General features: G+C 42.1%; 1 protein-coding gene across 1 annotated transcript in view; it reads right to left on the reverse strand.

Moving 5' to 3' along the window:
• Window positions 1-8,146, reverse strand: part of LOC139440760 (maestro heat-like repeat-containing protein family member 1) — an 85,977-nt gene extending 77,831 nt beyond the window's left edge. Inside the window, exons 1-6 of the mRNA XM_071220789.1 lie at window positions 8,036-8,146; window positions 7,592-7,714; window positions 6,308-6,470; window positions 5,152-5,244; window positions 4,558-4,706; window positions 4,037-4,192 (exon numbers count right to left, since the gene is read on the reverse strand). Coding sequence (XP_071076890.1) covers window positions 4,037-4,192; window positions 4,558-4,706; window positions 5,152-5,244; window positions 6,308-6,470; window positions 7,592-7,714; window positions 8,036-8,146 — 795 coding nt within the window. The remainder of the gene's footprint in view (window positions 1-4,036; window positions 4,193-4,557; window positions 4,707-5,151; window positions 5,245-6,307; window positions 6,471-7,591; window positions 7,715-8,035) is intronic.
• Between the last annotated feature and the right edge of the window lie 5,359 nt (window positions 8,147-13,505).

Raw genomic sequence — 13,505 nt, forward strand, 5'->3', positions numbered from 1 at the left:
GTTTAGTATTCCACCCTGCAAACTCTAGCTACCTTGGTCCCCCTGGACTGGCATCACTATGTCCTCAACTCAGGAAATCCATCAGGCTCTGCCTGGGTTTTCTTTCCCTCTGCCACTGCCTGGAAACTCTGTTAAGAAAGTAAGCCTGGACAATTATAGAGCTTAATGATGTCTCTCCTGCCTCTCAGGGACCACTGTTCTTTGTTGCTGGATGTTCAGTGTCTTGAGAAACATTATCTCATATGGTTTGTCTGGTGTTTTAGTTGTTTCAGAGAAGGGAGTAACTCTGGCCTCAGTTACTCCATCTTTGCCAGAGCAGAAATCTCTCCACTGGACTTTGAATATGAAACGTTTCTTCCACTTTGGTTTGCCTGATGAACTCCCAAATTGGGCCAGCTTCCCTCAGCACAGCTGGTTAGTGCTACAGACTGACAAATATCTTCCTTTTTAATCACTATCCCCTGGAGCAGTAGAGAAGGAGGAGAGAGGAGGAAGTAGCCAAAACATTTCCACTGTCCTCCAAAATGTAGAGTAGAATCTCTACTGAACCAGTCTGCAGACTAGCAGTTAGATTACAAATTTCATCCTCCAACTGGCTTACTGACAACACAAGCAAACCACTGTTCCAGATTCATAGGCCTTACCCCTAGGTGACATGCAGATATGTGACAGCAGGGCAAGTAAAGAAGATACTGGCTGGTCTACTACCAGAGAAAACTCAGAGCACATACGTGAGAAAGGGCAAGTCTTCACATACCAAGGACAGTGCATTTGAGGTGGTAGTGCAATGGTAGACCACAAACTGTGGTCCCCGGAAACTTGATGCTAATGGTGGTGCACTGAATAAAAAATTCCCCTCTTGGAAATTTACAAATACATATTAACTTGTTGAGCAACCATGGACAATGTGCCCCTTAGACGCCTCTTCTTGAGGTAATAATTGACCAATATCCCCAGCTTCTGTACTCTAAAATCCATCACTGTGTCAAAACTGAGGCTATAGGTGGGAGAGAGAAAAGGGGAAAAATGGGACAACTGAAATAGAATAACAATAAAAATTTTTTAAGTAAAATTTTAAAAAAATCTGCAGCTACATTACCACAGGTTTCCCCCGGACAATGACTGAGTATGGCAGGCCTATTCAGGTGAGATGTGGGACTCTTGTCATGGGTGACACTGGCCCAACGACTCCCTGTTGGCATTGCTGAAACTTTCCTTTTTTATTTTTTAAAAAGTTTTTGATATGTTTTATTCATTATGCTATTACAGTTGTCCCATTTCCCCCCTTCATTCCCCTCCAACCTGTGCACCCCCTCCCACCCACATTCCCCTTTACTTCATGTCCATGGGTCATACATGTAAGTTCTTTGGCTGCTACATTTCCCACACTATACTTAACCCCCCCTGTCCATCTTCTACCTACCATTTATGCTACTTATTCTCTATACCTTTTCCCCCTCTCTGCCCCCATTCCCCCTCTCCCACTGACAACCCTTCATGTGATCTCCATTTCTGTTCCTGTTCTAGTTGTTTGCTTAGTTTTTCTTCTTGTTTTGGTTTTAGGTTCAGTTGTTAATAACTGTGTTGTCATTTTATCGTTCATATTTTTTATCTTCTTTATCTTTGATAAGTCCCTCTAACATTTCATATAATAAGGGCTTGGTGATGATGAACTCCTTTAACTTGACCTTATCTGAGAAGCACTTTATCTGCCCGTCCATTCTAAATGATAGCTTTGCTGGATAGAGCAATCTTGGATGTAGGTCCTTGCCTTTCATGACTTGGAATACTTCTTGCCAGCCCCTTCTTGCCTGGAAGGTCTCTTTTGAGAAATCAGCTGACAGTCTTATGGGAACTCCTTTGTAGGTAACTGTCTCCTTTTCTCTTACTGCTTGTAAGATTCTCTCCTTATCTTTAATCTTGGGTAACATAATTATGTTGTGCCTTGGTGTGTGCTTCCTTGGGTCCAACTTCTTTGGGAGTCTCTTAGCTTCCTGGACTTCCTGAAAGTCTATTTCCTTTGCCAGATTGGGGAAGTTCTCCCTCATTATTTGTTCAAATAAGTTTTCAATTTCTTTCTCTTCCTCGTCTCTTTCTGGTACCCCTATGGTTTCCATGTTAGAGAGGTTAAAGTTGTCCCAGAGGTTCCTAAGCCTCTTTTTTTTTTTTTTTTTTTGAATTCTTGTTTCTTCATTCTTTTGTGGTTGGATGTTTCTTTCTTCCTTCTGGTCCACACCATTGATATGAGTCTCAGTTTTTTTCCTGGCACTGTTGGTTTCCTGTACATTTTCCTTTATTTCACTTAGCATAGCCTTCATTTTTTTCATCTAATTTGCGACCATATTCAACTAATTCTGTGAGCATCCTGATTACCAGTGTTTTGAACTCTCCATCTGATAGGTTGTCTATTTCTTCATCACTTAGTTGTACTTTTTCTGGAGCTTTGATCTGTTCTTTCATTTGGGCCATATTTTTTTATTTTGGTGCAGTTGTTACATTGTAAGGGATAGAGCCTTATGTATTCCCAGGGTGGGGCTACCCACTTGGCTGCTTTGTGGTGCTATCTGTGGGGGAGGAGTCTGGAGGGAACAATGCCCCTTGCTCTGCTCTCTGTTGGCTTTCAGTCACTTCCCTGCTACCCACAATCAAATTGGGCTCTTCTGGAGCTGATTCCCTGGTGGGTGGGCTTGTGTATGTTCTGTGACCCATTGAGTATCTCCAATTAGCTCTCCTGTGAGGTTGGGAGTTTCTCCCACTGCTGCCTCAACCACTACTGGTGTTTTCAATCAGAGGTTTGAGGCTGTATATCCCTGAGCTTGAACACTGGGTTGCACAGTCTGTCTTGCTCCCCAGTTGTTCCTCCCGATTTATCTGCACTGTAATGTAGGACCTCCTGGTTTGCCAGCCACTGCCCATGCTGTGAGTCCTCTCCGCCCACTGCCTGTCTCCGCCCCTCCTGCTGGTCTGGATGAATGTTTCTTCTTTAACTCCTTGGTTGTTGAATTTCCATACTGTTCTATTTCCTGTCACTTCTGGTTGTTTTTGTTTTTAAATTTGTTGTTGTCCTTCTTTTGGTTGTGCGAGGAGGCACAGTGTGTCTACCTATGCCTCCATCTTGGCCAGCAGTTTGGTGAAACTTTCTGAGAACTGCACTATCATCTAAGACTTTGCTCTCCTCTTCCCTCCTCACCATTCTTCCTTCCTTCCCTTTCTGCTTATCAGACCTGCTACAAACTCTGATGACTCTCTCAGCCTCTGATGGCTCCTTCCCTGTTTTTACTCATGGGTGTTCCTCCAATAAACCTCTTATACCTCAATTCCCTGTTGGTATCTGTTTCCTGGAACACTAGACTAAACTACATACTGGAGGCTCTGAGGAGTCCCACAGTTAATAATTTGTTTAAATTTAAACTAAGCAATTTTCATCCCCTGAACTAAATAACACACCATCTTTCTGTGGAATACCCATTAGAAGTCGGGGGAACTTGGTTTGAGAAATGCCACTGAATTAGAAGGAGGGCTGAAACAACAATCAGAAATTTTGTGTTCTAGTTCTTGGTCCTCTGCTCATAAAAATATCTAATGTTTGCATAAATATCTAATGTTTGCATAAATGACACCATTTCTATCACAGGCAGAATTTTGATATGGCCCTCAAAATTCCAGGCCCCTGGTGTGCGTCCACCTTTTCCTGGTTTTTCAGTCAGGCACTAGTGTGGGTGTCCAAGGGGAGGGATTTTTGCCGATGTAACTAAGATCTCATACCAGTTGACTTTAAAATAGGGAAATTATCCAGGTGGGTTTGGTCTAATCTCATGAGCCCTTGAAATCTGAGTCTAGAGGTCAGAGACAGGGAAGTCAGAGACTTTCAAAGAATGATGTGAATTCAACAAACGGGCATAGGTGAGTTCCAGTAAGACCATAGTTAAAAGACAAGCTTCAGGCTGGATTTAGCCTGTGGGCCATGCATTGCCAACTCCAGCATTAACTACTCAATAAATAGGAAATGCATGAACGAGTTAAACTTCCTTCTTACCCACACCCCAATCACCTGGGAAATGTAGAAAGGCATCACTTTCGTGGACGTCAAAGTCATTAACCATCGGGTTAGCCGGTTCACTCGGTTCTTGAGCGTGAATGGTGACATGAGAGAGAACATACTGCCAAATATCACCAGAACTTGCTCTGTCACCTGTGCTCAAAGAGACACAACAAATTTGTTTCAGCAAAGGGATGAAGGCAGGACAAGCCCTCAGGGGTTTTGCCTTATTCATTTTTGTATTACCAGGGCCTGGTACAAGGCCTGGCAAGTAAGAGTGATCAGGAGATGTAAACTGCACACTTAATAAGTAAGAAAATAGACATTGAAGTGTATTTTGACCCTACCCTTTCCTGGAGAATGTTGAAGGAGCTTGAGGAGAACCACCCTCTCTCCTGGAAGAGCCTGGTGAGTCAGCCTTCCACTGGCTAGTGGACAAACACTGTCCTGCTCTACCTTTGGCTCAAACCTTACTCCTTCAGCCCATCCACCCAACCCCTGCTATCTCCCACTCCCACCTTGTCCTTGTTCTTCAAAGACCATCGGTTCAAGATAACCCGGATACAGAGATCAGCCCTGAAGCACAACTCATTTTCAAAGATGGCCATCACTCGCTCAAGTGTAGTGCAATGATACTCCTGGGATTCAGAGACCAATCCATAGAGTGCTGTAAGGGGAGCAGGGAGTTAGAGCCTCATCACCTTTCTCTTCCCACAAGGGGAAGCATACATACCTGCAAGTACCATCCTCTCCTTCTCAGCCCTAACAGAGCTTCTCGGATGCTGTGCTGAGAAAGACCAACCCATCCACCTCTTCCCCACCTACCTTTCCTTTCAGACCATACTTAATCCACCCAGCATGGGCAGGAAGAGTGAAAGAGAAAGGTTGTCAACACCAACAGCATCTCTATCAGGCTTGCCCCTGCCCCAAAGCAGGCCAAGAAAGATCAGATGGAGAAGAGCACCCACTCACACCAGGCCTGCTCTCAGCCATCACCTGCCCCTTCCATAGCCTTCTGGGATCCACATGCAGAGGCACCCAGACTCTTCCTGACCTTCTTTCCTCCCTTCCTGATTCTAACAAAGCCTTCCTCGGACCCTCCTTATCCTCACCATGACACATTGCCATCATGTCATCCTCCTCCTGGGCCATCCTCAGAAAGAACACGATCCGTTGCCATAAGCGCCCGATTAAGATAACATAACCTGGGAGGGAGAGTACAAGATAAATGTCCCTATCCCAAGGAGAGGAACTGCCCAGCCTTACTGTAGAAAACCTTATTGATTAGGGGACAGGAGGCTTGGATTCCGATCCTAGCTCTGCCTCAAGAGTCTGGACAACCCAGAGCAAGTTACTGAATTTATCCCCCTTTCAGCTTTCTCAGCTGCTAAATAGGACTACACTTCCTGACGTGACCACCTCACAGAGCTGCTGGGAAAATAAAGGTCAATAATGGATGTTAGCACAGCATACCACTGCAAGGTAGTGACACGCCCTACACAGGCACGCTCCCTTCCAAGGTCCCTTAAGGGAACAAAGAGCTGTGCTGCCTGAAGCTCTGCTCACTGTCCTGAAGTGAGAACATTTGACATGGTTAGGTTGAGAGACACATTTCCACCTTCTGTAACTGGGTCCTCTAAGCTTGCTGTGCAGCCCAAACCATAAGCATTGTCATTTTGAACCTAATGCCCAGAAGGCCAGCTGACTTCACCCACCCCCCCCCCACCATGCATCTGGACACAATTCTAAGTGGGAAAGAAAGGGCAGGTACTGGTGACTTAATTTTTTTTGTGACTGAGGGAGGAGAGTGGAAAGGATAAGAGAGCCAATGTTGTCACCAACAGCCACCAGGATGGAGATTGTATGGTGATTTTCTACCTCATTCTAGTATACTATTACCTCCCAATGTAATCAAATTCAAAACTTCAGGATCCTCCAAGCAAAGAACTCCTCACTTCTCTTTTGCCCCTACCCACTATTCTCGAATGTGGCCTTTCTATTTAGCCTTCTCACTCCATCTTTGTGCCCAAATCTAACCTCCAGCCCCACAGTTTCTCATGCCCTCATATGCTCTCCTGTGCCATTCCTAGTCTCCAGGAACTCCCTCCTGAGTTCCCATCAACCCTACAAGGATTCTAGTCTTCCCCCATCCCCTGTACACACCCATGACTATAGGATAAAGCTATACTCTAAATTCCATACAGCACCCCACTGCCCACTGCTCCTGTTTTCCTCTCAGACTAAGTCTCACACCACAGTGAGCAATACCTTGGGAGAACCTGAGCTCCCCAACTGCAACCAGGAGGCTCCTTGGGGGCAAACAGTGATCATATTTTCTCTCCCACAGCTTCCTGAAGATAATCTGTGGGTCCTTGGACCCCAGAGACTTTAAGAAAGTAGTGCACAACGTTTCCACTTCTCCTTCTGGCTTCTGTAAAGAGAAAGACGTAACTGTTCCAAAGTTAATATCTAACATGAGTCTCTCAGCTTCTGAGAATCGGCTTTGGTCAATAAGTGACTCTCCTCTATCTAGAGGGCAGAAACTAAACTACCTAATTCTACCACTTCATTCAATGTACACCTTCCCCATGACGGAGGGCAAGGGCAAAATCTCCGCAAAGTCTCTGGCTTGTGTGTTGGGGTGGGAATGGGAATTGGCATATCCAGAGCACAGAGTTTTCCCTGCAGCAGCAAGTGAACCATCAGAAAGCTGGTTAGATGTTGGAGGCCAATTTGAAAAGTCCCTGATAGGTCAGAGGTCTTGATCAGAAAGCAGGCATGCCAAGGAAGGCAGAGAAACTGGAAGACACCTTTCATGTAGGCAGTTAACCAAGAAAATAAGAAACCGGATTTACCCAGTGCCAGGAATATTAAGTAAAAAAGTATGTGGATAGATGTATGTGGTGGAGGTTATGAATGTTCAGTCCAAAGTTGGGCTAGTAGTCAAGTGGGTGGATTTAAGTAGCTTAGTAAATAGATTGAGATGATTAGTTGAGTTGCAGTAACAAGGGTGACTGCCTACAATATCCCAGCTGGGGAGTCACTTTCACCAGGGGCCACATCAGCCTTGTGGTTGCCTTCAAAGGGCCGAAATAATTTTAGGACTGTATAAATATAACTACTCCTTAACTGTTAAGGAGATGAAATTACATTTGGTCCTTTGAAGGCAACTGCGAGGCTGATGTTGCCTCTGGTGAAAATGAGTTTGACACCCCTGGCCTAAGATACTCCAAGACCAGGTTTAGGACACAGCAGGACAAAAATGTCAGGCTTTGAAGCCAAAAGCCTAAATCCTTCCCTCACCCCTTTGCATCCCATTTCTTGCACCTTACCCATTTACTTCATTACTTTATCTCCTATGTCACAGTTCTTGAGATACATTTGTGACATCAGAAAGAAGCTCTAGTAAATTGTTTAGAAACTTTAAGTACTCATACACCAGATACCACTTAGTTTCCAAACGTCATCATTCACCAGAAAGGAACTCCTGGGTTTAGAACTGGAATCCTTTCTTCCACCACAGCCCCCAACCCAGAGGCATGGGCTCCTCACCATTGTACTAAGGTAGTTGATGATGACATCTACCAACTCCAGACGTAGTTCATATTCTACTGAACCTTCGATAATCTTGACATTCAGTAACTGAAGGATGTAAAATATTTCTTCATCTGGGAACTATAGGAGAGAGGGAACTCAATAAGAAAGGAAGATTGAAGGATGGAGATTTTTTAAAAAGAGAATAATAATCCTCTTTTAGGAGAAAGGAAGAAGAGGAATGAATCTAGAGAGAGGATTAAAGCTGGACACAGGGTTTAGGGGGGTGGAGAAGATATGGGTCAAACTAATGACATGGGAACCTGACCTGGAGATGTAGTGCTCTGCTGACAGGAAATTCTTCCCACTCTCCTGACACAATGGCTATACAACCAACCAGCTACCTCTATAGAGGTGGTTATGCCTTGGCTGGATCCAAGAAGATGACTGAGATGTCCTCACCTGATCAGCACGTCGGACTACTTCCATCAAGTCCCTGATGTTTGTGCTTGCGATATACTTTTTTGACCTCTCCTTGGCAGTCTTTGAGGGAGCCACCTTACGTCTAAACATTTCTGTAAGGAATAAAGAGGGTGAGCAGGAGGAAGCTGTTTCTCTCTTGCTGAAGGTGGGTCTATATTTCTGTAAAAGTGGGTAACATGGAATGACGAAAACATGCACCAAAGAGTGAAAAACCAGAAGAGACAACTTTGGCTCTGAGTATTTCTTTGCCTCTCACTAGCAATATATCCTCTGCCTATTCACTTAACTGCTGGAGATTCTATTTCTTCATATGCAAAATTAGTATAATAAAAATTAATATGAGATTCTTAAAACATGAGGCATGTGCCATCAGGTATCAACTTTTAGGACCTCATCCTGCCTCATCCTGAATCACATCTTTACTATTGAGAGAATAAGTGCTTCCCATGGTTGGATGGATAGTTGGGGGAAGGAGAGGGGGGGGGTCAGCAGGACTATGAAAACTGAATACTTTAAGCTACAAAGTGAAAACAAAGATAATGAAACAAGAATTTATAGATAGATATGAAGAAAAAACAATTAGAAAACTTGTAAATTAAAAATATAGGCATTAAAATTTCAAATTTCAACAAATAGGAGCTAGACAAGACTGAACACACTTAAAAAGAGAGTTAATAAATTAGAAAATAGTTCTGAGGAATTTAGCTAGTATGCAGTGCAGAAACATAAAATAATTTTTAATAAAAGAAAAATTAATAGGCATGTAAGATAGACTGACAAAACTTCTAGAAGAATAGAGAAAAGGTAATAGAGATAATTGAAGATTTCCAGAATTCAAAAAGGACAAGAATCCTCATATGGAAAGTGACCCTGAGTACTCACCAGGATAAAGAGAAAATGATGCTTTACTGAAACTAGAGAATATTAAGGATAAAAGTAAAAATTCTAGAGCCACTACACTAAAATACAAATGACCTACACAGGAATAACAATCTGCCTGACAACTAATTTCTCTACAGCAACAAGGGATGCCAGGAGATAATAAAAAAAAATAGTATGATGTATTCTGTGCTTTCTATAGAGTGTAAAGTAACCACTACAGGAAGCATAAAAGAATGTATAACTACTCAAGTTATAGAAGGAAAAAATAGAAAGATTTGGAAAAAATAGCTCAATCCAAAGAAAAACAACAAAATACAGAATACAGGCATAGAGAAGAGGTGGCACATTCTGAAAGCGCTTTTTAAAACATTGTGTTCAAGTAAAGTTTTCTCTGTTTCCCCCCATTAATCTCCCCCATTGTCACCCACACGCACCTCCCATCCTCAATCCCACCCACCTTTGTCTTTGTGCCTTCCACTTCTTTCTCCTATTATAAACCCCACCACCCTGGCCATCTGGTTACTGTCAGATTATTCTTTTTTCTTTTTTTAATTTCTATTGTTATTCAATTACACTTGTCTGCATTTTCCCCCCATCCCTCCACCCCACACCAGCTGAACCCACCTCCCTCCTCTACCCCCACCATCCCCCCCGATTTTGTCCATGTGTCTTTTATAGTAGAGTTCCTGAAAACCCATCTCCCCATCATCCCCTCCCCACTCCCCTCTGGCTACTGTTAGATTGTTCTTAACTTCAATGTCTCTGGTTATATTGTTTTGCTTTTCTCTTTTGTTGAATAGGTTCCAGTTAAAGGTGAGATCATATGGTATTTGTCCCTCATTGCCTGGCTTATTTCACTTAGCATAATGCTCTCCAGTTCCATCCATGCTGTTGCAAAGGGTATGAGCTCCTTCTTTCTCTCTGCTGCATAGAATTCCATTGTGTCAATGTACCATAGTTTTTGGATCCACTCGTTTGCTGATGGGCACTTAGGTTGTTTCCAGTACTTGGCTATTGTAAATTGTGCTGCTATGAACATTGGGGTGCACAGGCTCTTTTGGATTGGTGTTTCAGGGCTCTTAGGGTATAATCCCAGCAGCGGAATTGCTGGGTCAAAGGGCAGTTCCATTTTTAGTTTTCTGAGGAAATCCCATATTGTTTTCCACAGTGGCCTCACAAGTCTGCATTCCCACCAACAGTGCACTAGGGTTCCCTTTTCTTCACATCCTCTCCAACATTTGTTTGTTGATTTGTTTATGTTGGCCACTCTGACTGGTGTGAGATGGTACATCATTGTGGTTTTAATGTGCATCTCTCTGATGGCTAGTGATGCTGAGCATCTTTTCATATGTCTCTGGGCGCTCTGTATGATTTCCTTGGAGAAGTGTCTGTTCAAGTCCTTTGCCCATTTTTTAATTCTGTTGTTTGTCTTCCTGGGGTGTAGTCATGTGAGTTCATTATCTATTTTGGAGATCACGCCCTTGTCTGAGATATCATTGGCAAACATGTTTTACCATACTGTTAGTCCTCTTTTCATTTTAATGCTGTTTTCTTTAGCCATGCAGAAGCTTTTTATTTTAATGAAGTCCCACTTGTTTATTCTTTCCTTATGTCCCTTGCTTTAGGGGACATGTCTGTCAGGATGCTGCTGTGTGGAATGTCAGAGATCTTCCGGCCAAAGTTTCCCTCTAAGACTTTTATGGTGTTATGACTTATATTTAAGTCTTTTATCCACCTTGAATTTATTTTTGTGTATGGCATAGGTTGGCGATCAAGTTTCATTTTTTTGCACGTAGCTGTCCAGATCTCCCAACACCATCTGTTGAAGAGGCTGTCTTTGCTCCATTTTATGCTCCTGCCTCCTTTGTCAAATATTAATTGACCATAGAGACTTGGGTTTCTTTCTGGGCTCTGTGTTCTGTTCCATTGGTCTATGTGCCTGTTTTTATGCCAGTACCAGGCTGTTTTGATGACAGTGGCCTTGTAATACAGTTTGATATCAGGTATTGTGATCCCTCCTGCTTTGTTCTTCTTTCTCAAAATTGCTGCAGCTATTCGGGGTTGTTTATATGGTGTAAATTTAAGTTATGGAATCATACACATTTATATTGTTCCATATAAATTTCTTAAGTGTTTGTTCTATATCTGTGAATTATGTCATGGGTACTTTAATAGGGATTGCATTGAATCTATAAATTGCTTTGGGTAGTATGGCCATTTTGATGATGTTAATTCTTCCAATCCATGAGCATGGTACATGCTTCCATTTGTTTGTGTTTTCCTTAATTTCTTTCTTCAATGTTGTGTAGTTTTGTGAGTACACGTCTTTTACTTCCTTGGTTAGGTTTATTCCTAGGTACTTTATTTTTCTTGTTGCTATATCATGGGATTTTTTTCCTGATTTCTGTTTCTGCAGTTTCGTTGTTGGTATACAGGAATGCCTTTGATTTCTGAGTATTAACTTTGTATCCAGCTGTTTTGCCAAATTGATTTATTAGGTCGAGTAGTTTTTTTTGTGGACTCTATAGGATTTTCCATGTACACTATCATGTCATCTGCAAACAATGACAGTTTCATTTTCTCCTTTCCAATTTGGATGCCTTTTATTGCTTTTTCTTGTCTGATTGCTGTGGCTAGGACTTCCAGTACTATGTTGAATAGGAGTGGTGAGAGAGGGCATCCTTGTCTTGTTCCTGATCTTAGTGGGAAAGCTCTAAGTTTTCGTCCATTGAGTATGCTGTTGGCTGTAGGTCTCTCATATATGGCCTTTATTATGTTGAGGAATGCTCCCTTTATTCCCACTTTGCTGAGTGTTTTTATCAGAAATGGGTGCTGTACCTTATCAAATGCTTTTTCCACATCTATTGATATGATCATGTGGTTTTTGTCCTTGCTGTTGTTTATTGATTTGCAAATATTGTACCATCCTTGCATCCCTGGGATGAATCCCACTTGATCATGGTGTATGATCTTTTTAATGTATTGCTTGATGTGGTTAGCCAATATTTTGTTGAGGATTTTAGCATCTATGTTTATCAGTGATATTGGCCTGAAGTTTTCTTTCTTTGTTTTGTCTTTATCTGGTTTTGGGATTAGGATGGTGTTGGCTTCATAAAACGAGTTTGGGAGTCTTCCACCTTCATGAATTTTTTGAAATAATCTGTGGAGGATGGGGGTTAGCTCTCCCTTAAATTCTCTGTAGAATTCTCCTGTGAAACCATCTGGTCCAGGGCTTTTGTGTGTTGGGAGGTTTTTGACGACTGCTTCAATTTCATCAGGTGTTATTGGTCTTTTCAGGGTTTCTGCTGCTTCTTCATTGAGTTTTGGAGGGTTATATTTTTCTAGAAATTTCTCCATTTCATCTAGGTTTTCACATTTCTTGGCATATAGTTCTTCATCGAAATTTCTTAGAATCCTTTGTATTTTGGTGGTATCACTTGTAGTCTCACCTCTTTCATTTCTAATTGTGTTTATTTGGGTCCTGTCTCTTGTTTTCTTGATGAGCCTACTTAAGGATGTGTCAATTTTGTTTATCTTTTCAAAGAAGCAGCTTCTGGATTCGTTGATCCTTACAATTGTGCTTTTAGTCTCTATGTCATTTAACTCTGCTCTGATCTTGATTATTTCCTTCCTTGTACTTGCTGTGGGTTGTCTTTGTTGTTGTTCCTCGATTTCTTGTAGGTGTAGGGTTACGTTGTTTATTTGAGGTGTTTCTATTCTTTTTAGGTAGGCCTGTATCGCTATGAACTTCTCTCTCAGGTCTGCCTTTTCTATGTCCCACAGGTTTTGGGGTTTTTTCTTTGTTTTTTTGATATATTTATTGATTATGCTATTACAGTTGTCCCATTTCCACCCCCTTCACTCAACCTCATCCTGCCCATCTCCTCCCACCCACATTCCTCCCCCCCACATTCCTCCCCTATAGTTCATATCCATGGGTCATACTTATAAGTTGTTTGGCTTCTACATTTCCTACACTGTTCTTAACCTCCCCCTGTCTATTTTCCAACTATCATTTATGCCATATATTCTCTGTACCTTTCCCCCCTCTCTCCCCCTCCCAATCCCCTGTTGATAACCCTCCATGTGATCTCCATTTCTGTGGTTCTGTTTCTGTTCTAGTTGTTTGCTTAGTTTTCTTTTGTTTTGGTTTTCGGTGTGGTTGTTAATAACTGTGAGTTTGCTGTCATTTTTACTGTTCATAGTTTTTATCTTCTTTTTCTTAGATAAGTCCCTTTAACATTTCATATAATAATGGCTTGGTGATGATGAACTCCTTGAACTTGACCTTATCTGAGAAGCACTTTATCTTCCCTTTCATTCTAAATGATAGCTTTGCTGGATACAGTAATCTTGGATGTAGGCCCTTGCCTTTCATGACTTGGAATACTTCTTGCCAGTCCCTTCTTGCCTGTAAGGTCTCTTTTGAGAAATCAGCTGACAGTCTTATGGGAACCCCTTTGTAGGTAACTGTGTCCTTTTCTCTTGCTGCTTCTAAGATTCTCTTCTTCTGTGTGATATTGGGTAATGTAATGATGATGTGCCTTGGTGTGTTCCTCCTTGGGTC

Source organism: Desmodus rotundus, chromosome 3, assembly GCF_022682495.2.
Source record: "Desmodus rotundus isolate HL8 chromosome 3, HLdesRot8A.1, whole genome shotgun sequence".
In the NCBI taxonomy this organism is placed as follows: Eukaryota; Metazoa; Chordata; class Mammalia; order Chiroptera; family Phyllostomidae; genus Desmodus; species Desmodus rotundus.